Source organism: Anolis carolinensis, chromosome 2 (assembly GCF_035594765.1).
Source record: "Anolis carolinensis isolate JA03-04 chromosome 2, rAnoCar3.1.pri, whole genome shotgun sequence".
In the NCBI taxonomy this organism is placed as follows: domain Eukaryota; kingdom Metazoa; phylum Chordata; class Lepidosauria; order Squamata; family Dactyloidae; genus Anolis; species Anolis carolinensis.
Window position 1 is genome coordinate 196,331,061 of NC_085842.1, and position 24,397 is coordinate 196,355,457.

At 43.8% G+C, this 24,397-nt stretch overlaps 1 protein-coding gene across 1 annotated transcript; it reads right to left on the bottom strand.

The window, feature by feature from the left end:
- Positions 1-4,253: 4,253 nt before the first annotated feature.
- Positions 4,254-17,022, bottom strand: LOC100551916 (uncharacterized). The gene is made up of 2 exons (XM_062971482.1): positions 16,772-17,022; positions 4,254-7,577 (listed from the first exon to the last, which is right to left on the bottom strand). Exon 2 carries the CDS (start codon positions 7,564-7,566, stop codon positions 6,475-6,477), a length of 1,092 nt encoding a protein of 363 aa, XP_062827552.1. The 5' UTR covers positions 7,567-7,577; positions 16,772-17,022; the 3' UTR covers positions 4,254-6,474.
- Positions 17,023-24,397: the final 7,375 nt, after the last annotated feature.

The window sequence follows — 24,397 nt, forward strand, 5'->3', positions numbered from 1 at the left end:
GGCCGGCATGACTGCATGGAGCGCCCTTACCTTCCTGCCGGAGCGGTACCTATTGATCTATTCACATTTGCATGTTTTTGAACTGCTAGGTTGGCAGGAGCTGGGGCTAACAGCAGGCGCTCATTCCGCTTCTGGGATTTGAACCTGGGACCTTTTGGTCTGCAAGTTCAGCAGCTCAGCGCTTTAACACACTGTGCAATCAGGGGCCCCTCATTATAAAGGATCAAGTCAATATTAAAACAGGTACTAGTACTGCTTTAATGATATAAAATTGTGGAAATGTGTACTTTGGTGAGACATTGGCACTATTGAGCAGAGAAGACTAAAGGACTTGTCAAACTACAGCTCCCAGGATTCCATAGCATTGGGCCGTGATAGTTAAAGTGGTCTCAAAACGCATTCACTCTACAATGTAGATGCATCCTGAAATTTCTGTTCCTGTTGTTAGTAAAGGTTCCCAATGAACCCTGAAATATGCACAAAGGATCAGCGTGAAATGAGGAAATGGGGTGTGGGAAAGACTGCATACTTGTATGTTCCAGTCTGGCGCTTTCTCTTCCTTCCTTCCGATCATCAAGTTTGCAGACGACACAAAACTGGGAGGGATAGCTAACACTCCAGAAGACAGGAGCAGAATTCAAAACGATCTTGACAGACTAGAGAGATGGGCCAAAACTAACAAAATGAAGTTCAACAGGGACAAATGCAAGATACTTCACTTCGGCAGAAAAAATGGAAATCAAAGATACAGAATGGGGGACGCCTGGCTTGACAGCAGTGTGTGCGAAAAAGATCTTGGAGTCCTCGTGGACAACAAGTTAAACATGAGCCAACAATGTGATGCGGCTGCTAAAAAAGCCAATGGGATTCTGGCCTGCATCAATAGGGGAATAGCGTCTAGATCCAGGGAAGTCATGCTACCCCTCTATTCTGCCTTGGTCAGACCACACCGGGAATACTGCGTCCAATTCTGGGCACCACAGTTGAAGGGAGATGTTGACAAGCTGGAAAGCGTCCAGAGGAGGGCGACTAAAATGATTAAGGGTCTGGAGAACAAGCCCTATGAGGAGCGGCTTAAAGAGCTGGGCATGTCTAGCCTGCAGAAGAGAAGGCTGAGAGGAGACATGATAGCCATGTACAAATATGTGAAGGGAAGTCATAGGGAAGAGGGAGCAAGCTTGTTTTCTGCTGCCCTGCAGACTAGGACACGGAACAATGGCTTCAAAATACAGGAAAGGAGATTCCACCTGAACATCAGGAAGAACTTCCTCACTGTGAGAGCTGTTCGACAGTGGAACTCTCTCCCCGGGGCCGTGGTGGAGGCTCCTTCCTTGGAGGCTTTTAAGCAGAGGCTGGATGGCCATCTGTCGGGGGTGCTTTGAATGCGATTTCCTGCTTCTTGGCAGGGGGTTGGACTAGATGGCCCATGTGGTCTCTTCCAACTCTACTATTCTATGATTCTATGATTCTATGATTCCTTAGCATATTTTGAGAACCACTGAACTAAAAACTCCAAATCTAAAATGCACAGTTATCTAGAAATACAAGTTTTCTCTCTTAGACATCTTAAAAACAAATAAACATGTAATTAGCATGCTGACCTAGTTCAGACTTTTCACTTGGAGTCTATAGGGCAAATGCTGATGAATGGAGGCAAGACAGATTCTTGACATGCACCCCAAAGCCAGTAATCCATGCTTCAGACAGGCCTTTGTGTTTCCTCAGCCAGAAAGCCAAACAAACAGGACTGTGGCATAGCACCTGGCATGCAGGCATCCCAAGAAGCCAGAGAGCCCTCACACCCTGTATGCCAGGAAGTGCCACCGGGAGTAAAAGAATCAAAGGCAGTGGAAAGAATGGCAGCCTCCCACACACACATTCTGGAATGACTTTGTGGCTCCGGTTTTCCCATTTTGACTGTGCAGGTCTGGTATCGGGAAATAACTTTTTTTAAAAGCCAAATACGTTGATTTGAGAAAAGCCAATATTGATTTAACACAGTGATTCTCAACCTTCCTAATGCCACGACCCCTTAATACAGTTCCTCGGGTTGTAGTGACCCCCAACCATAAAATTATTTTCGTTGCAGCTTCATAACTGTCATTTTGCTACTGTTATGAATTGTAATGTAAATATCTGATATGGAGGATATATTTTCATTCATTGGACCGAATTTGGCACAAATACCCGAAATCTTGAGAGCATGATATGGAAACAGGATATTTTATGGAAGGGTAGATGTTTTGGGGCACTGAAAAGAACACTTCTGAAACTGTTTTTGTGTATTGGCATAATTTTTGTTCCTAACATATCAGAGACAACCAGGCTATCAATCTAACAACTGAAAAACCTTGCATAAGTACATGTGGTTATATACCACTGAAGAGAAGATTGCACTCAAACGAGTTTTTGGATCTTCTCTGGAAGATAATACTTTTACAAATGGTTGTGATTTTCAAATGGTTGTGAATGCTATTTTTCTCCAAAAGGTCATGGAGATTGTGGTTTTCCAAAAGGTTATGATCTCTAAAAGGTCATGCCTTTCCAAAACTTTTGAGGGTGGGAAAGTATGAATTTCACATAGTCACCTAGTACAGTGGATCTAAGTGTGCTTGGGGCTCCAAGGTGGAGGAGGAAACCCTTGGGGTCTTCCACTAAAATACTGTTAAGTTTATGCTGGCTAAAATTGCCATTCATTTCAAATATTGTATTGTCTTTCTTTCCTTTTTTGTACTACAAGCGAGATACAGTATGTGCAACATGCATAGGAATTTGTTCATGTTTTTTTTCAATTACTTCACACAAACACTCTCCATCCATCTGCCACTGGCCTGTCTGTCAAATCTTAAAATACAATGTGGCAAAAAGTTTGCCCATGCCTGATATATGTATGTATTATGTATAATATATAAACAGTTCTTGGGGCTCCACAAGAAACTTTTGCTTCAAAAAGGGCTCTATGGCTGAAAACTCTAGTGGGTTTCTGCGCTTGCTTCGGCAGCACATATACTAAACTTGGAACAAGACTAGTGGGTTTCTATGGCTGTGTGGGAATTTGAATCCTGGTTGAACTGAGCCCAAAACTCAAACCATTAATGTGAATTTCAGCTTGTCATGCTGAAATGTATTCGCAAAAGCGGTTAATATGCATGTAGGGACATTTTTCAGTGCAGAAGGGAAAAAATGTGCCAAGGAAGAAATTAACCACCTCAATTGCGACCTATACCCAAACCGGAACTTCCCATGGTTTAACTTCCAATGGGTTAAACTGCTAGCTACAGAAGATTTTGCTGACTGGAAGGCTGACAATTCAAGCTGCAAGCGGGGTAAGCTCCTGCTGTCAGTCTAACTTCTGCCTACCTAGCATTTCAAAACAGTAATGTGAGTAGATAAATAGGTACCCGCTTTAGCGGGGAGGTAAAATGTGCCCCTGAAAAAATGCCGGCGGTTTGATCAACAGACTCTTTGGCGTAAAAGATGGGAACAACAGCACCTCTTCATGACTGAGTCAAGCACAGCCTCCAGATACTGAAAATGAAAGGCAGAAGTCTGTCTCTGTTTATGTATTGTCTGTCAATTGTATAATGGCATTGAATGTTTGCCATATATATGTACCTGTAATCCACTCTGAGTCCTCTCAGAGAGATAGAGCAGAATATAAATGAAGTATATTATGGATATTCCTGGTTAACAGTGATGTAGCTTGTTGCAAGCAGAAACGCTTGAACTCACATCTACCATGGTCATTTAGGCAGAAATCTAGTTGGCATACATCTTCTAATGCAAACTTGATATGTGTGTGTAGCGGAATGAGGCAATAGGACAGCATTTGGTAATTTAATCTGCAGGTGGTGGAAACCTCATCTCCCTTGCCCAGGCTCTGTATATGAATATTCACATGAAAAACTATCATAACAGTGTGCATGAAGCATTAGGTTCCCAACAGTGTTTGTGAATTTCAATGGCTTCTCTGTGTTGTCTGACATGGTGGTTGTTAGAGTGGTCCAGCATTTCTATGTTCTCAAATAATAGGCTGTGTCCAGGTTGGCTCATCAAGTGCTTTATTGTGGCTGACTTCTCTGGCTGAATTAGTCTGCAATGCCTTCCATGTTCCTTGAATAGGTTCAAGGGGTTGCTTTGATGATTTTGGTGAATTACTATAACAGGGAAGGGACAACACAATGGTACTTCCTTCTAATAATGAGATTGTTTATGAAAATGTATCAGTTCTTTTGTAAAAAACAAATCCATAGTGAGGATATAGCAATACACAAATTTATTTAAAATCAATTAAATGGTTAGATTAAAAGGCAGATGATCAATCAACTAAAAAATAATAATCTTCAACTGAATATGTTCAGTGCCAAGATTCCACAGTGGAACATATGAAATACTGTAAAGAGAGTAGTACCCTGGTGCATGTACAAAATGCCTTCCATCCACAACAAAACAATTGTAGCAATCTCCTAAGCCTCAAGGATGGTGAGAAGGTTTTGCCTTCCAGAGAAGCCTGAGACCTAGAAATGAAGCACTTGAGCAAGGCGGCATGACAACGTGAGGAACACACTGCTATTTGCCACTGAAGCTCTGGGTCTTCACCAAACAACACAATGATTCCACTTTACTTGCCATGGCTGTATCCTATGGAACTGTGGGACTCGTAATTCGGAGGGGCAAGAGAAACTTGCAGGTTGAGAACCCATTTTAAGTGTATTTATTGTATTTTAATTTGTTATTGTTTGTTTTTAAATTTTGTATTGTGCTTTTTAAATTTGACTAAGTATGGGATTGTTAGCCGCCTTGAATCCTTACAGGGAGAAAGGCGAGGGTATAAAGTTAATAATAATAATAATAATAATAATAATAATAATAACAGCAACAACCCCAAGTTCCCCTGTCTTATCAACCAATCCTAGGGCTCCACAGGACATATCCATGACAGATAATGGAGAATCACAGTGCTATAATGTGAAAAGACCCCTGTTCTCCACTTCATTTGCTTTGATTTGTTTTCCAACCATGTCAGTTCCTTGGCTTGCATATGATTGAGAGGGAGCAGAGTTAAGTTCTTCTGAATTCACCAGCCACCACAACCACTGCACATTCTAGCTTGCGAATTCTGGGAATTCCCAGATCTGTTTCAAACATCTAGAAACATCTGTGTGCCCACCCTAATCTACTTCGATTTTTCAATCTAGCAAAACTCAATAAACTCAGAACTAAGTGGGGAAAGGGAGACCATACAAGGGACACGGGGACCCACTGATCTGACTGAGGAAAACTGCTCTCCAGGGACTGGCACTGGGGAGTGGGATTTAGTTAGACTCATTGGAGAGGAAAGAACTAATAGGGTTGATTTTTCTTAAGGCTGAATAGGACAGTGGCTACTGAGTTCTGGTTTGGAGTCACTGGAAACACAGTGAAAAGATCAGCAATTGGCAAGATCAGCCCTACCATGAGGCAGGGCGAGGCAACTGTCTCAAAAAGCAGATACTGGTATCTGACGTCACTGTAAAGATATATTAGGCTACTTCGCATTCAAAGCTGACTTGAACTAAACAGCCCTTTGAGCAGAGAACACCTTCAAAGAGAGGACTGTTTTGTGTCACATTGAATGAAGAAGCCCATATCACACAATCAGGATGCGTAGGGCCCTTCCACACAGCCATATAACCCAGAATATCAAGGCAGAAAATCCCACAATATCTGCTTCGAACTAGGTTATCTGAGTCTACACTGCCATATATTCCAGTTCAAAGCAGATAATGTGGCATTTTATACAGCTATGTGGAAGGAGCATTAGATTTGTGTGTGCCACATGGCCTATCATGCACACTCTAAATTAGGTGTGGGGTAGGAGACAGCCCCATCATCCATGATGGAGTCAAATTGAATTGCCAGCACACTTCACTTTGGTGGTGGGATAGGATCCATATTGTCCTTTGTCTCAAGTTTCACATTGGCAGTCACTACCCATAAACCATCATCCTTTACAGCCTGTCGGGAATATCATGGACCTCATTTGGCCCATGTAAATGGTACTTTTCAGGTACCTACTGGAATCTTCTAACACAAAGGTTTTCTGGCAGAAAAGTTCAAATAGAACGTGGTTCTCAACCTGTGGGTCCCCCGATGTTTTGGCCTTCAACTCCCAGAAATACTAACAGCTGGTAAACTGGCTGGGATTTCTGGGAGTTGTAGGCCAAAACACATGGGGACCCACAGGTTGAGAACCACTGAAATAGAAAATACATTTCCTGAATTTCCTGAACATAGAAAGTTTGAGAGCTGCCAGAAACAGGAGTTAATAGCACATATTCTAAAGGAAGGTGTTCTAATGAATGGAAACAAAAGAAACTGACCCCACAGGGTCACATTATGTACAAACATAGGACTTGACAATTGGGGAGTGAGGGTGAGGAGGGAAAGTAACCCTCTGCCTATGAGGCCAGGCATTCAGCTGAGTGCCTCTGCTCAGTTCATCTTGATCAGGATCTGTTCAGAGAAGAGCTTTTTGAGCTGGGCCACTTCAGCAGAAAGTGAAGCGAGCTGGCTCCGCAAGGTGCTGTTTTCTGTCTGGAAGTGGGACCCCGGAAGGGCTGGCAGCTGGACTCCAGGTGTGTCTGTTTCGCAGCAGCTGTCAAATGCCATGGCACCACCAGGCACTCCTACGCTCCTCTGCTCCTCCCGGGTGGCTGGACCTCTCCAGGTTCCCATGGGTGGAGATGGTGGGTAATGTCCAGAGGGCTCCCCAGCAACCTCCTCTGACCCTACAGCCATTTTGAAGCGCAGCTTGTGGGGGAGACCTTTGACACTCTCCCCAGAGTCATAACGGCCAGCCCGGCCCAAATCAGCTCCGTCAACGGGAGCCTCAGGCACCAAGCACTGCCCATCATAAACCATTCCTTCCTCAGCCCTGTCACGCTCCTCAAAAAAGACGGGGCTCCCCATATTGGAACTGCCTGGGGTGGAGAACCCAGAATCCTCAGAGCTAGTGGCTGGCTCTGGTCGGAAGGGGCAGGCGTAGCGTGGTGGCTCAGGAGCCACCGGGTAGTGTTGGGGTGTCGTGGCTGGCCGAGGCACTTCTGGGCCAGGGGCAAGGGCCACCACAGGCCGGACGGGCTCCATCGGGTCCCGAATCAAACCAAAGCGGAATTTAAGAGCCAGCAGTTCGGCCTTGAGGCGAGCGTTCTCCTCCAACAGGGCCAGCACCCGCCCCTCCAGGGCCAGATCGCTGACCCTCCGCTTCTCCCGGGAACGCTTGGCAGCCTCGTTGTTCTTCTTCCTCTTGTCCCAGTAGCCATCATCCTTCTTCTCATCTGGGGTGAACTCTCGCTTGCGGCGGGCCGCGGCTGAGTTTACCCCATGATCCTTTGTTTGGGTCCCCATGCCACCTGCTGTCCTGAGTACAGAGTGATTCAGAAGGCCGTTGGCCGAGAGCATGGAGACTGTCTCCTCGGCAAAGCAGGACACAGCTGTGCGCAATTCGCAGACCTGGGTGGAGGGAGGGAGTTGCTGAGTCTCCAGTTGAGGCTGGACTGGAGGAACCTCCAGTGGAAGATCCATCACTCCAAAGTCTGTGGGGTTGGAAAGAAAGGAAAGCAGGTTAGTGGATGCTAGAGCTGGAATTTCTTCACTGGGCCTACCTAAGGAACAGCTATAAGGACAATGGGAAAGAAGGACGCACATATGCCTAGCCTGCCACCTAGCGGCAAATTCATCATCTGCCATCACATAACAATGAGACACCAGAAAATATAGGGATCCAGGTTTACTTATATGCAAGCAGTGTGTGTGCAATTCTGCTCAAACACTCAAACAAACTATAACACTTTGCTCTATGGCTTGTATAATGGACGACTTGAATGAGGGCACAATCTCTCTCTCAACAAACCAGAAAGGGAACCCAAACTTTGCCTGTTTCTCTGATTTGTTGGAGGACAAAGATATCATAAAGAATGCCAGTATTCAGACAACAAGCTCTGTGGTATGTTTAACTGGTTTTATTGCAGATTGAGAGTACAGTTAGCCCTCTACATTTGCTTAGGTTAGAGCAGTGGTTCCCAACCTGTGGTCCATGGACCACCAGTGGTCCCCAAGAACTAAAATATGGTCTGCAGCCTCATCACTACTACACTGTTGCAACAAGAATGACTGGTATTGCAAAACCTTCTTATAGTGCCAAGGCAACAGGGATGTTGGGAGCGGAGACACTGACTACACACGAAAGACACAACAATAAGCCTCCTGACTGCTGCTTCTCCTCCCTCCCCTGGGCGGAGCCATTCCATGTGGTACCTGGAAGCAGGGGCACCTTGGTGTCTTCATTTTTAGGTCTGTTCCTGGGGTTATTTGGGGTGCTGATTCAGAAAATTGCATTAGATAGACCACATCAGCTCTAGATTATTAAACATGGTTTTCTGTGAGCGAGCAGATCACAACTATGGGATGGCATATGTAGAGCTGGTGTGGTCTATCCAATGTAATTTTCTGAATCAGCACCCCAGATAACCAAACCGAATCTAAAGTTGACCAAAAACTAATTTGCAACCCTTTTGGTAGTAATGTTGGAGAGTGGTCCCTGGTCAAAAAAGATTGGAAAAAGTGGGACAAAAACTGTTATCTTGACTGAAGCCAAAGTCAACACAGTGAAGTTTCTTGACAGGTCGTAATCAAAATATTTTACAACGGAAATTTTCTTTCATGGTTCCAGAAGAGGAAAAGGCAGAAATGCATTTCGTGTTTAGACCTGGTTCCCATTTCCAAAATATCTCATTATGCACATACATGCCAAAACATGTATTCCAATTTTTTTTAAAAAAAAATCCTAAATTCAAAACACTTGTGGACACAAGCATTTCAGATAAGGGGTACTCAACCTGTACCTAAATCTTAGATGCCAGGGAGCTATGAGTAGTGGTAAATGTTAGCAGTCTCCATTTTTAGAATATACTAGAAGAAGCATCTTTCCCAGAAAGAACCAAACCAGTTTTTAAGAGCAGAAAGAACATTTTGCTGGCAATATAGTTTGTGGCAGGACCTACTCAGAAACAGAAAGATCTTCCTCTGTGCAGAGATCCGACTGTCCCTCAGGATGTTTTGATTTAGATATCAAAATTTGGACAGGTTCTTGTAGTATAGCAAAACCTACTTACACATATTTAACACCAAGGCTACTTAGTGCTATGGGAATTGTTATTTATGTGGTTTTTTCCTGTTTTTAGGAATAATTTTAAATTTTATTATTCTTTTTGGAGATGTTAGTTCCTTGGTGAGAAAGGAAAGAAGACATGACTGATAGATTTCAAAAGCTAGTGGTAGCATACTGGAAAATGAAGAGGCAAACAGCACCCTGATGTTGCGGTTGATACTTGGGAGGTCCAATATTTACTGTTTGAGTAAATAAAGGGATAGTGTTGGTATAACTATTGGTTTGCTATGAGTCTTATTATATGGCTTAGTTCTTGTGTTTGTGCCAATTATGTAGTCTGTTAGTGTTGTTGAGGAATACACTCTAAAACTGGGGAAGTGTTTCTAAAGCAGTGGTTCTCAACCTGTGCGTGTGTTTTGGCCTACAACTCCCAGAAATCCCACTCAGTTTACCCTCTGTTAAGATTTCTGAGAGTTGAAGGTCAAGACATCTGTGGACCCACAGGTTTAGAACCACTGTTCTAAAGCCTTGAATTTACTGTACTTGCCAGAGCTCTTTGGACTAGAACTCCCCAAATCCTCCAAAGTTACAAAGTAACTATTTTGGGAAGTATATCTATGAGCAGACTGGGGCTTTGAAGAGTTCTAACATTTCCCAGCTCTACAAATAAAGCGATACCAACCATAGTGTGTGAAGGGAAAAGTCATAGTCAGGCATGAATGACAACTCACAGCTGACTTACTAGAAAGGTTTTACCTGGAAGCTGGAGATGACAGTTTGTCTTATGTGGCATTATTCCTTTATTGGGAGTCCACGGTGGCACAATGGGTTAAACAAATGTGCCGACAGAACTGCTGACTGAGAGGCTGATGATTCGAATCTGGGAGCGGGGCGAGCTCCCGCCTGTCCCTCCAGCTAACATGATGGTAAAACATCCAGGCGTCCCCTGGGCAACATCCTTGCAGACAGCCAATTCTCTCACACCAGAAGCGTCTTGCAGTTTCTCAAATCACTCCTGACATTAAAAAAAATGCCTTACCAGCTTGACTTTAGGAATTTTCTGAAACCTTACAAAGACCTCATCACACTAGAGCAGTGCTTCTCAACCTGTGGGTCCCCAGATGTTTTGGCCTACAACTCCCAGAAATCCCACCCAGTTTACTACCCTGTTTCCCCGAAAATAAGACATCCCCAGAAAATAAGACCTAGTAGAGGTTTTGCTGAATTGCTAAATATAAGGCCTCCCCCGTAAGTAAGACCTACCAAAGATTTGTTTGGAATTATGCCTGCCAAACAGAACACCAGAGTATGCAGGATCGGTAAATGTACGTACCATAGAGTGTTGTACATGGAAATATTAGTACAGTAGTAACAAGAAATTCTTGATAGGATTCAGTTTGTCTGGTTATGCTGGTTTGTGATGACAACTACTGTACAGTATATAATAAATGTTCATTTTTTGTTCAACAATAAATGTGAATTCTTCTTCATGGAAAAATAAGACATCCCCTGAAAATAAGACCTAGCACATCTTTGGGAGCAAAATTAATATAAGACACTGTCTTATTTTTGGGGAAACACGGTAGCTGTTAAGATTTCTAGGAGTTGAAGGCCAAAACATCTGGGGACCCACAGGTTGAGAACCACTGCACTAGAGCATGGATCCACTTTAAATCTAGTTTCTGCCTCCTATAGAATTCTGGGGTTTGTAGTTTAGGGAGTTAAAACTGCTCAGTCAGAGAGGTCCTGGACCTCACTAAACTACAAACCCCAAAATTCCCCAGGAGATAACAACAGGATTTAAAGTAGATCCATGTGATGAGGCTGTTGGTCAATCAGATGAGATTGTCCAACCACCCATCTTCACCTAAAGCAGTGGTTCTCAACCTGTGGGTCCCCAGATGTTTGGGCCTTCAACTCCCAGAAATCCTAACAGCTGGTAAACTGGCTGGGATTTCTGGGAGTTGTAGGCTAAAACACCTGGGGACCCACAGGTTGAGAACCACTGATCTAATAGGATACTACTAAGTAAGTATTTCCTGGTTTAAAGCTGTACCATATTTCACGTCACTAGTCCTCCAGATTATTCTCAGAGATAGTGGTTGGATGTAGAGAGAGCAGCCACTGAATATCCTGCCTAGATGGCTCCAAAATCTCTCCACTACAGACCGCATTAATAATTCGGAGGAGGGAAAAAAATGTGACAATCCCGGGAGCTCAAAATGCACTACAGTTTTTGCAGTGTTGAAGTTAAAATCAACCCCCCGGCTCCACTGCAGCAAACAGAACATAAGGTCATTGTCCATCTCCAAGCTCATCTCAGTGGCAACTTTAATCCTCTTCTGGCCAGCTAGAGAGAGCCCAGCTGCACTCAGATCCCTTCTTTCTTCTGGCCCTGGTCTAGGTAGAGCTGTAACTAGGTCACTCCCTCCAATGTAACAGTTCCCTCCTACCCAAAGCCCTTCTATTAGCCTATTTCTTGGGAACATTCCAGTGCAAGAACAGGACTGGATGTGCTGTTCTGCCAAAGGAGGCAGGATGGGTGGGAAAACGCAGTTCATTTAACTAAACGTTCTAGGAAAAATAGCCAAGCTCTTTACTCATCTCACCAGGGTGCATACTTACTACTACTATGACAGATCCACACGAGAAAAAATTATAGGTTTTTTTTCATAAAGACACTCTTTAGTATCCAATACTACTCCCCTACACCCCCAATTTCTCTCTAAATTTTTGCCCTGGGGTGCATCTAGATGACAGATGTAATGCAGTTTGACACCAATTGAACTGCTATGGCTCACTGCTCTGGAATTCAGGGAGCTGTAGTTTGGTGAGGCCTATTCCACACAGCTGAATAAAATCCCACATTCCTTGAACTGGAATATATGTCAGTGTGGACTCAGATAATCCAGTTCAAAGCAGATATTGTGGGATTTTCTGCCAATGTTCTGGGTTATATGGCTGTGTGGAAGGGCCCTGAGACACCAGCACTCTTTGCTAGAGAAGGCTAAGGATTGTGAAATGGCATTAATTCTACAGTGTAGATCAGGCCTGCAAACGTGCAAGCCCTTCAGATGTTTTGTACTTCAGTTCCCAGAATTCCTCTCAATTAGACAAACTGGCTAAGGCTTCTGAGAGTTGTAGTCCCAAACACCTGGTAGACAACAAGTTGTGAAGGACTGGTACAGATGCGTCTTCAGTTATTTTTCATTCATGGCTTTTGATGGCTATACAAGGCATTGCATTGTTTGCCAAATGCAACAATCTCTGAGGATGGAATTGGCAAAACAGTATTCTGGCTGAGTTTCTCCATGGACTCTGTATCCACAAATTCAACAGCTTCAAAATATTCCCCTCGCAAAAAAAAAAAAAAAGCAAACCTTGATTTTTCTATTTTGTACAAGGGACCACATTTTACTCGCCGTTTTATAAAATGGTACTTGAGCATCCAGTTTTTGGTTTCTACTGGAGGTCCAGGAGCCAAACTCCAGCAGGTACCAAGGATGGTGCAATCCTTGTGGGACCTACATGCTATTTCAGGATTGATATTTATCACGCTTAAAAACAAACATGGTATAAAATTACCAAGAAGCCACTTCTGTAAAAGGCAGCCCTGCCCTGAAATCTCCTGTCGCCTGGGGGAAACTGGAGGCATGAACTATTTGCATTGTGTACTTCTCAGCTGCGATTCCAAGAAAAGCTTTTATACCAAAGGAACTCTAGACAAGGTCAAACTGAGAATTTTCAAGGAAATGCAAGTTACTTTGGCATTTCAGGTGGACCAAGCAAAGTGGTGATACTGTATTAGGGACAGCATCCTATAGATATATACATATCTATACGTGTAACTGCCTTATATACACAACATCACACAAGGGACTTTGTCATAAGTTCAAGGACTGAGCTTCAGAAGTTCTACCTCTAAGGCTATTTGATGTGCAGAATCAGCAATTACACAGCCCAACAAAAACATTTCTTGGGTGTCTTGGTTTTTAGGTATTTTCCTGGGGTTATTTAGGGTGTTGGTTCAGAAAATTGTATTGGATTGACCACATCAGCTCTAGGTTCTCAGATATAGTTATCATGATTTTCTATGGGTGAACAGAGTGACAACTGGTATATGCAGATATTCTGTATCTCAAAAGCTAAAGTTGATAGCGGAAAACTGGTGCTATTTTTGGAATCTGCAGGTCAAATATACCCAGAATCAGGTCTAACATTTGAGGCATCAAAATGTGTGCTGGCCAGTGTTATCTTTTTCCATGGGACTGGCACGTTCCTTTTTTCTTTCCTTGGAAACAAACCAGAGCTTGTGACTGGCATTGGATCAGGACCATCATCACTTTGAGCAGGACATTGAATACTGCTTCTTTAGAGCTTGCACTGTAGAATTAATCCAGCTTGACACCACTTGTAGTTACCATGGTTTAATGCGACAAAACCATATAAGCTGTAGTTTTGCAAGGTCTTTTGCCTTCTCTGCCAAAGAGTGCTGCTGCCTCACGAAACTACAACTCCCAGGATTCCATAGCATTGAGCTGTAGCAGTTAAAGTGGGATCAAACTGTATTAATTCTACAGTGTAGATGCGCCCCTAGAGACTAAATCCTGCCACTCTTTGTTTTGCATGCTCTCTCTTCTCTCACACACACATATATGCACACACATGGTTGCATGCACAATTAACCCTGAGAACAGCCTCCAATGCCCAAATAATTCCAAGTGTTTATAGTTTCAAACAATAATATTTCCCAAACTGAGAATTATTTTTTAAAGTCCTGTTTGATGGGAACATATAGGAAGCAAGCATTAGGGCCCATACCATCAGCACTACATTTGAGGCAGGAAGGGCTATTTCCCTACTTGCGGGAGGGGGGGGGGAGCTTTCTTTCTCAATCGTTACCAAAATAAATAACATTATTCCACAATACACATGTCTAAACTTATTTCTGAAGCAAAACCTTCTCAACCAAAGTATGGTTAGTCCTTCCTGGAGTGGGGAGAATGCACTCTGTACATGCTCAAAGGCACAATGTCTACTTTGAACAGTGGTTCTCAACCTGTGGGTCCCCAGGTGTTTTGGCCTACAACTCCCAGAAATCCCAGCTAGTTTACCAGCTGTTAGGATTTCTGGGAGTTAAAGGCCAAAACATCTGGGGACCCACAGGTTGAAAACCACTGACTTAGAACAAGTATTTCAAAGAGAAGCAGATAAGATCCAGTGAGGTGAAGTGGTTTGAGTGCTGGTTTATGAAGGCATCCACACTGTCAGATTAATGCAGTTTCACACTACTTTAACAGCCACGGCTCGATGCTATGGAATTTTGGGAGTTGTAGTTTGGTGAGGCACCTGAATTCATTGCTGGTGAAGGCTAAATACCTGGGGAAACAACAACACTCATAGTTCCGTAGAATGGCGCCATAAGAATTCAAGCAGTGTCAAACCACATTCCTTCAACGGTGTAGGACTCACTCTATGCCACAGTAGACCAGGGTTTGAACCTCTGCTGGCTATGAAAACCGAGCAGGCAACCTTAGACAAGTCACATTCTCTCAGCCTCTGAAGAAGGCCAGGGCCAACCTCTCCTGAACAAACCTTGCCAAGAATAATACCAAATGATAAGTTCACCTAAGGTCAACAACAACAACAAGAGAGAGCAAGTGCCAAGTTCTTCCTGGTTTCAGAGGATATTGGGGGGGGGGGGGCTCTTAAAGAAGCCATGCACACTGAATGGGTGCTATACACAGTCCCCAAGTTATGAACAAGATAGGTTCTGTAGTTGAATTTGTATGCCTCTCAGCCTCAGAGTACGCCCAGGCCCAACCTCACCTGAAATATGGTACAGCTAAAAATATTTGGGGACCCCAGGTTGCGAACTACTGCATAAGACGAAGAGGGGTCTTAAAGAAGCCATGCAACCTGAATGGGTGATATACAGGCAGTTCCCAAGTTGCTGTCTGTGCCCCTGTTCAGAATATTTCACTTCCCTTCCTTTTCTTGTGATGATTACATTTTGAAAAAAAGGCTTGTTGTGGAAACAAGGATTGGGGATACAGCTTCAGTGGAGACCTCCCAAGCAGGGGGTGCCTCCAGGCAAAAGGGTCAGGTTACCTCGATGCCGATACCCTGACTCGTTGATTTTGGAGCGGCAAGTCTTTTCAATGCTGGGTTGCTGTGAGTTTTCCCATTGGTATGGCCGTGTTCCAGAAGCATTCTTTCCTGACATTTCGCCCACATCTATGGCAGGCATCCTCAGAGGTTGTGAGGTCTGTTGGAAACTAGGCAAGTAGGGTTTATACATCTGGAATGTCCAGAGTGGGAGAAAGAACTCTTGTCTGTTTGAAGCAAGTATGAATGTTGTGATTGGCCACCTTGATTAGCATTGATTAGCCTTGCAGCTTCACAGCCTGGCTGTTTCCTGCCTGGGTGAATCCTTTATTGGAAGGTGTTAGCCGGCCCTGATTGTTTCCAGTCTAGAATTACTCTGTTTTTGGAGTACGGCTCTTTATTTACTGTTATGATTTTAGAGTTTTTTGAATGTTGGTAGCCAGATTGTGTTCATTTTCAGTTTCCTCTTTTATATTGAAATTGTCCACATGCTTGTGGATTTCAATGGCTACTCTGTGATTGGGTTGTTGTGCATTTTCTGGGCTGTATGTCCATGTTCAGAAGCATTCTCTCCTGACGTTTCACCCGCATCTATGGCAGGCATCCTCAGAGGTTGTGAGGTCTGTTGGAAACTTTTTCCTATGCTGAACATTCCATAGATATATAAACCCCACTTGCCCAGTTTCCAACAGATCTCACAACTTCTGAGGATGGATGCCTGCCATAAAAGTAAAGGTTTCCCCTGACGTTAAGTCCAGTCATGTCTGACTCTGGGGGTTGGTGGTCATCTCCATTTCTAAGCTGAAGAGCCGGTGTTGTCCGTAGACACCTCAAAGGTCATGTGGCTGGCATGACTGCATGGAGCACCGTTACCTTCCCGCCGGAGTGGTACCTATTGATCTACTCACATTGGCATGTTTTCGAACTGCTAGGTTGGCAGAAGTGGAGCTAACAGCGGCTGCTCACGCTGCTCCTGCTATAGATGTGGGTAAAACGTCAGGAGAGAATGCTTCTGGAACATGGCCATACAGCCCAGAAAATGGCACAACAACCCAATGATTCCGGACATGAAAGCCTTTCGACAACACATTCTCTATGATTGTAAACAAAGAAGGCTCTGAAGACAGGGGGATTCCAGACATGAAACAACCAGGGCCAGCTAACACCTCCCAACAAAGGATTCCCCCAGGCAGGAAGCAGCCAAGCTTTGCAGCTGCAAGGCCATTCAATGCTAATCAAGGTGACCAATTGTACCATTCACACTTGCATCAAACAGAGTACATTCTCCGACCCTGGACCTTCCACAGATATATAAACTCCCCTTGCCTCGTTTCCAACAGACCTCACAACCTCTGAGGATGCCAGACACAGATGCAGGCGAAACGTCAGGAGAGAATGCTACCGGGGCATGGCCCTACAGCCCGGAAAACTCACAGCAACCCAGTCATATCTCTTTGTTTGTCCAGCTAGTGGAAGAAGCCTCCCCTCCCACGATCAGTGTCCCCATCTCACCTCGTGGAGGGATAGATGTCTCTCTATTTCCTTCCTTCCTTCTTGCCTTCCTTCTCTGGCTCCCACCTGACTCCCTGATGCCGTCCTCGAGTCTTTCCTTCCTGCTCCCCTCCGTCTCTGGCAGTGGCTGCAGCTCGGCTTTGCGGGAGGCGCCTCCCCAGCCTTCCTTCTCCCCCACCCCCACCCCCGCCTTCGCGCTCGGCCCCGCCCCCGCCCCGTCCGGGGTCAGACGAGGACGCCGCCTCACCCGAGCTCACCCGAACGCAAGGCCCTTGGCTGCAAGGCCGCCCAAAGACGGCGGGAAACGGGAGGGGAGGGGGGAATCTGCTGACGTCACGCGCCGGACTCCTTGCCATGAGCCGTGAGTGAGCCATGCACGGGGCACGCGCGGGAAGAGGAATGGATACCGCTTTGACTCCACTGGGCTCAATTCTCCAGCATTGTGGGAGTTGTAGTTTTGCAAGGCCAATCGCCCTCTCTGCCACAACATGGAGCCCTATGGAAATCATAGAATAATGGACTTGGGAGAGACCGCATGGGCCATTTATTTATTTATTTACAGTATTTATATTCCGCCCTTCTCACCTCGAAGGGGACTCAGAGCGGATCACATTACACATATAGGCAAACATTCAATGCGTTAACATAGAACAAAGACAGAAGACAAACGCAGGCTCCGTGCTGGCCTCGAACTCATGACCTCTTGGTCAGAGTGATTTGTTGCAGCTGGCTGCTCAACAGCCTGCGCCACAGCCCGGGCCCAATTCTTCTGCCTTGCTGGAAAACCACTCCTGGCAGATTGCCATCCCGCCTATTTTTAAAATAGTGGTTCTCAACCTGTGGGTCCCCAGGTGTTTTGGCCCACAACTCCCAGAAATCCCAGCTGGTTTACCGGAGTTGAAGGCCAAAACATCTGGGGACCCATGGGTTGAGAACCACTGGTTTGAAAGCTTCCATCAAACTCGGTGGAGTGTCCCCGTGGCACAGTGGGTTAAACCCTTGTGCTGGCAGGACTGCTGACTTGAAGATTGGATTGCTGACCTGAAGGTTACCGGTTCGAATCCAACCTGGGGAGAGTGCGGATGAGCTCCCTCTGTCAGCTCCAGCTCCCCATGTGGGGACATGAGAGAAGCCTCCCACAAGGATGGTAAAAACATCAAAAATACATGGGCGTCCCCTCGACAACGTCCTTGCAGACAGCCAATTCTCTCACACCAGAAGCAACTTGCAGTTTCTCAAGTCGCTCCTGACACACAAAAAACACACATTCAAAGGCACATTTATAGCAAGGGCCTTTAAATGGCGCAGCCAAAGCAGCTCTAGGCCTCCCTAAACTACAAACCTCAGAACAGCTGGTGGGAATAAGAGAAAGGGCCTTTTTGTTGGTGGCCCCCTGACTTTGGAAAGATCTCCCTAAAATAAATCAGACAGACGTCCTCTTTAGCTAACTTTAGGAAAGAACTAAAAACCTGGATGTGGAAGCAGGCTTTTGAAAACAGTTGACTATTTTTTACTATGATAATAATAATAATAATTTTTTTAATTTATAGATAAAAATATAGATGAAGAGACCCAAGGTGGCTTACAACATATTAAAATCACATAAACAGCAATTAGAATACATCAATAATAAATATAAAAAGTTAAATGTTTTCTTCTGACATTAAGTCTAGTCATGTCTGACTCTTGGGGTTGGTGCTCATCTCTACTTCTAAGCCAAAGAGCCGGCGTTGTCCGTAGACACCTCCAAGGTCATGTAGCCGGCATGACTGCATGAAGTTCCGTTACCTTCCCGCTGAAGCAGAACCTATTGATCTACTCACATTTGCATGTTTTCGAACTGCTAGGTTGGCAGGAGCTGGGGCTAACAGCAGGAGCTCACCCCATCCCGTGGATTCGAACTGCCAACCTTGCAGTCAGCATCACAAGCCCAAAGGTTCTCTACCACTTTTGTGATTAGGATTGTCGGTTGTCTTATATTGGAAGGGCTGTCCCTTATTTTAAGGGCTGAAAAACTGGTCCCATATGTGCTCTAAATATCTTGTAATCCGCATTACTGATTGAAAATGCAGGCTTCCAATTGCATACCAAATGCTGGGTGAGGAATGCCTGTTGCAATCAGCATGCTTATATACCGCCCATTTCAAAATGCCAAAGGTTACATAGACCAACAAAAACATTATTGGAGTCTTATTTTTAGGCCTGTTCTTGGGGTTATTTGATTCAGAAAACTGGATTGGATTAAACCTCAGCATCTGTAGTTCCTTAGATATGGTTATCATGGTTTACTATGGGTGAGCAGATGGCAACTGGTAGATGGCATGTGTTCTATATCTCAAAAATTGGAGCTAATAGGAAGAAAGTGGTGCCATTTTTGGAATCAGCAGGGCAAATGTAGCCCAAAACAGGGCTAACAATTGAGGCACCAAAATGTATGTTGGCCAATGTTATTAATGAGCAAGAGCACACTAGCTGGAAGACGCCATAGCAGTTTGCTTTTGTCTCCACCTTTTGTCTCACCCCCCTGATCTGTAAATTGAGTACAGGTTTTGGATCTTAGGCTCTTTTTCTTCTTCATTCACATAGTCGTTTCTGACTCTTTGTGACCTCATGGACCAGTCCACGCCAGAGCTCCCTGTCGGCCCTCGCTGCCCCCAGTTCCTTCAAGTTCATGCCAGTCACTTCAAGGATACCATCTATCCATCTTGCCCTTGGTCGGCCTCTCTTCTTTTTTTCTTCCATTTTCCCCAGCATCATGATCTTTTCCAAGCTTTCCTTTCTCCTCATGATGTGGCCAAAATACTCCAGCTTTGCCTCTAATATCCTTCCCTCCAGTGAGCAGCCGGGCATTATTTCCTGGAGGATGGACTGGTTGGATCTTCTTGCGGTCCAAGGCACTCTCAGGATTTTCCTCCAGCACCAGAGTTCAAAAGCATCTATCTTCCTTCGCTCACCCTTCCTTATGGTCCAGCTCTTCCATCCATAGGTTACTATGGGGAATACCATTGCTTTCACTATGCGGACCTTCGTTGCCAATGTGATGTCTCTGCTCTTCACTATTTTATCAAGGTTGGCCATTGCTCTCCTCCCAAGAAGTAGACGTCTTCTGATTTCCTGGCTGCAGTCTGCATCTGCAGTATTAGAAAGTATGATCATAACCTGTTAGGATTATGATACCAATATGGTTAGTTATTGGTGCAGAGTAACAAAAATACAGAAGTCTAGGGGTTTGTGTGAGCAGAGGTGAGAAAAAGCAAAATAGTCAGCCTCACTTTCCCTTTAAAGAGTCATGCGCATAAAATAAGCATGAGAGACATCAAAAGTAAAATAGTAAAAATATGTTTACTCATAATCTTGTATGATGATGGTCATACAGATAAAAACATCTTAGTTCCAAAAGAATACAGTTCAGGATACTACATATCTCTTAACAAGAAGTAACATCAGGCATGGCAGGATCAAGAATTAGGAAGAGAGGAAGAGACGAAGAGGCAGGAAGGGGCAGGAAGAGAGAAAACAAAAGAACGTCTCTCCTTTTATACTTCAAATTCTAAAAGCATATGTATGTCTCCAGGAAGTATACTCCAATTTCCCACATCACATGCAAAACCCCTAAAATGGTGCCATCAACTCTGGAATGCAGCTTTGGCTCAGGTTACTAGGCAACAAACAAAACTAACTACATAAACCATCCCACATTGAAAATGCATGCATGATTGCTAGATAATGCAACATGCAGTGACCTTCGTGCCTAGAAATATAATGTCTGTCAGTTTAAAACAATTGAAATTTTAATCTTAGGCCACATAATCTTGGTGGTGTCTACGGACAACGCCGGCTCTTCGGCTTAGAAATGGAGATGAGCACCAACCCCCGGAGTCGGACACAACTAGACTTAATGTCAGGGGAAAACCTTTACCTTTTAACCTAGGATTAAAGACCATATATACAGGATGCCAGAACTCTCACAAGATGCCCTCATTTCACAAAATTGGAGGTTAGCCTTGTAGATCCCTGCTCACGTCTCCTAGTCTTGTCAGATTGTTATTGCTCTCTGAAAATGTAATAACTGTAGTAGCAAGGCAAGTTTGTATTAGTGTCCTCCGCACATGCACAGAGGTTGAAAGAGCGTTATGCCTGGGGCCACTTAATGAATAAAGCACAAAGGTGAAATCGAAGGAGGCACACAAGCTGGCAACTCCAGATCCAATGCTGTTAGTTGTTCTTTGAATTGTCCCGCAGGCATACAGAGGTTCTTTCTACATAAAGTCATGTTATTGAGGTCCTGATACTCCAACCCCATATTATGTTTATTTCCGTACATTACAAGCCTAAGGCTCTGTGTGTGCAGGTGTTGGCATCTATATAAATGCATGTTTATGAATATAAATTCAACTGATTTCTTGGGGCGGTTTAGATGTGTAAGACAGCAAGGAAATGCCTCTCTTGAGAGTGCCATATGTTGTTATTGGCTCCCAGCTTGTCCCCATCTTGCTTTTTACACAGCCCTATATCCCAGAATATCAAGGCAGAAAATCCCACAATATCTGCTTTGAATTGGAATATATGGCAGTGTGGATTCAGATAACCCAGTTCAAGGCAGATATTGTGGGATTTTCTGCCTTGATATTAATAATCTATATATATAAAAGGATAAAGTTGCGGGCGCAGTGACTATAACAACAAAACTAAACATCCCAGAAATACAAAACTTGGCAACACAATGCAAAAGCCTTGCCTCCCGGTTACAACAACACAACCACACCACAAAACCACAATCCGGACCCACAAAACTCACAACAACACATCATGACTTTAACAACACAACTAAACGCCCCAGAAATACAAAATTTGACAAAACAACGCAAAAGCCTTGCCTCCTGGTTGTAACAACACAATCACACCACAAAACCACAATCCAGACCCACAAAATTCACAACAATGCATCATGACTATAACAACACAATTAAACGCCCTAGAAATACGAAACTTGGCAAAACAATGCAAAAGCCTTGCCTCCCGGTTGTAACAACACAATCACACCACAAAACACAATCCGGACCCACAAAACTCACAACAATGCATCGTGACTATAACACCACAACTAAACGCCCCAGAAATACGAAACTTGGCACACAACTAAACACCCCAGAAATACAAAACTTGACAACACAACGCAAAAGCCTTGCCTCCCGGTTGTAACAACACAACCACACCACAAAACACAATCCGGACCCACAAAACTCACAACAATGCATCGTGACTATAACACCACAACTAAACGCCCCAGAAATACGAAACTTGGCACACAACTAAACACCCCAGAAATACAAAACTTGACAACACAACGCAAAAGCCTTGCCTCCCGGTTGTAACAACACAACCACACCACAAAACCACAATCCGGACCCACAAAACTCACAACAATGCATCGTGACTATAACAACACAACTAAATGCCCCAGAAATATGAAACTTGGCACACAACTAAATGCCCCAGAAATATAAAACTTGACAACACAACGCAAAAGCCTTTTCTCTCGGTTGTAACAACACAACCACACCACAAAACCACAATCCGGACCCACAAAATTCACAACCACGCATCGTGACTATAACACAACTAAATGCCCCAGAAATACAAAACTTGGCAAAACAATGCAAAAGCCTTGCCTCCCAGTTGTAACAACACAACCACACCCCAAAACCACACTGGACCCACAACACTCACAACAACGCATCATGACTATAACAACACAACTAAACGCCCCAGAAATACAAAACTTGGCACACAACTAAACGACCCAGAAATACAAAACTTCGCAACACAACACAAAAGCCTTGCCTCTCAGTTGTAACAACACAACCACACCACAAAACCACAATCCAGACCCACAAAACTCACAACAACGCATTGTGACTATAACAAATACAACATTTGACAACACAACTCATCCACCTCCCCAATCCCTACATTCACACTTGGCCTCCAAAAAAACAATTACAATAATAACAATGACAACAACAACAACAATAAGAATCAACACTATCACAGGCAAGAAACAGCCAGGCACTGAGGCTGAGAGGCCAGTCAGTGCTAAACTGGGCCTCCAAAAAACAATACAGTAGCATCTAACTTATCCAACCTTCATAATCACTACAACAACAATAATAATAAACACCTACACAGGCAAAAAAAAAAGACTACTGTACCACAATAAAAATATAAACCGCACTCAGCAGAATCAGACATTACAATTAACAACAAACCAAAGACAACAGGGATCTCAAGCAATTATCAATCAACACAAAAATTGAAGAAGTTAACAGACTTCAAATACTACTACTAATGTGAGTATAAAGAAGGGTGGAGGTCACAGCATCAATACAACCTAATGTAGACTGACCAACACCACCAGACTAAGCCACAGCAACGCGTGGCCGGGCACAGCTAGTAATAATAATAATAATAATAATAATAATAATAATAATAATAATAATAATAATAACCACCTTATTTTTATATCCCGCCACCATCTTCCCTCGGGGACTCGGGGCGGCTTACATGGGGCCAAGCCCAAACAACAATATTAAAATAGAATAAACAAAAAACATAATATACAATACACAGTATAAGATGGATAAAAACAACAGAACAATATAAAACAGGAATATAATAACAATCGTTAATAATAACCACTTCATTGGATGTGTTGCAATAGCAGATTCCCAGATTAGCTTAGTTATTTCATATTTGTTTATTTTACTTAAGTGATATTTGTCTTTACTGTTCTAATGTAGCACAAACCCTATGTAAAATCATACTACGTATTTTTGACATTAATATTGAAATCTGAAATATATACAGAAAGCCTTTACTTTACATGGTGGGTCCTTCCACACAGCTCTATATCACATATTCTGTGATATAGGACTGTGTGGAAGGGCCCACCATATATTTCAAGGGTCAGATACCACATCTTGATCTGAGAGTGTTTCTGGATGTGAATTATGTGGGTGTTTTTATACGTTTACATATGTATCTTCTATGGGGCTCTTTTTAATTTCATTTTACAGCTATTCAAGAAACTTGCACCACCTCCTGATTGGCCCAGAAATTATCCAGCGAGTATCCTCATCCTGAGTGGCTTAGGACTCTATCCAATGTCATTGTTAGATTGCTCTTTGTAGTGGTGGAAAATTCAATAAACTGTCATTAGAGCATTTGAAGTGTCAGCCCAAGTGGGGTGCAATTGGGAAGAAATGTGGTGTGGGATATGGCAATGAGTCCATGATGGGCTTAATGGGTCCCATTAGGGAAAAAATGGAAATATAAATATATTATTATTTTATTATGACACAGCAAACAAGATAGATATGTTGGATTTCATATCACAAAATCACAAGTCGAACACTTCCCAAGTGTCTAGGACTGTGTGATGTATTTTCGGATGATGCGCGCAGATCCCAGCAGGGTGGCCTTTTGCAGCTGGCAGATCGTAATTTTGTCAATGTCTATTGTTTCCAAATGCCGGCTGAGATCTTTTGTCACGGCACTCAATGTGCCCATCACCACCGGGACCACCTGCACTGGTTTCTGCCAGAGTCTTTGAAGTTCAATCTTGAG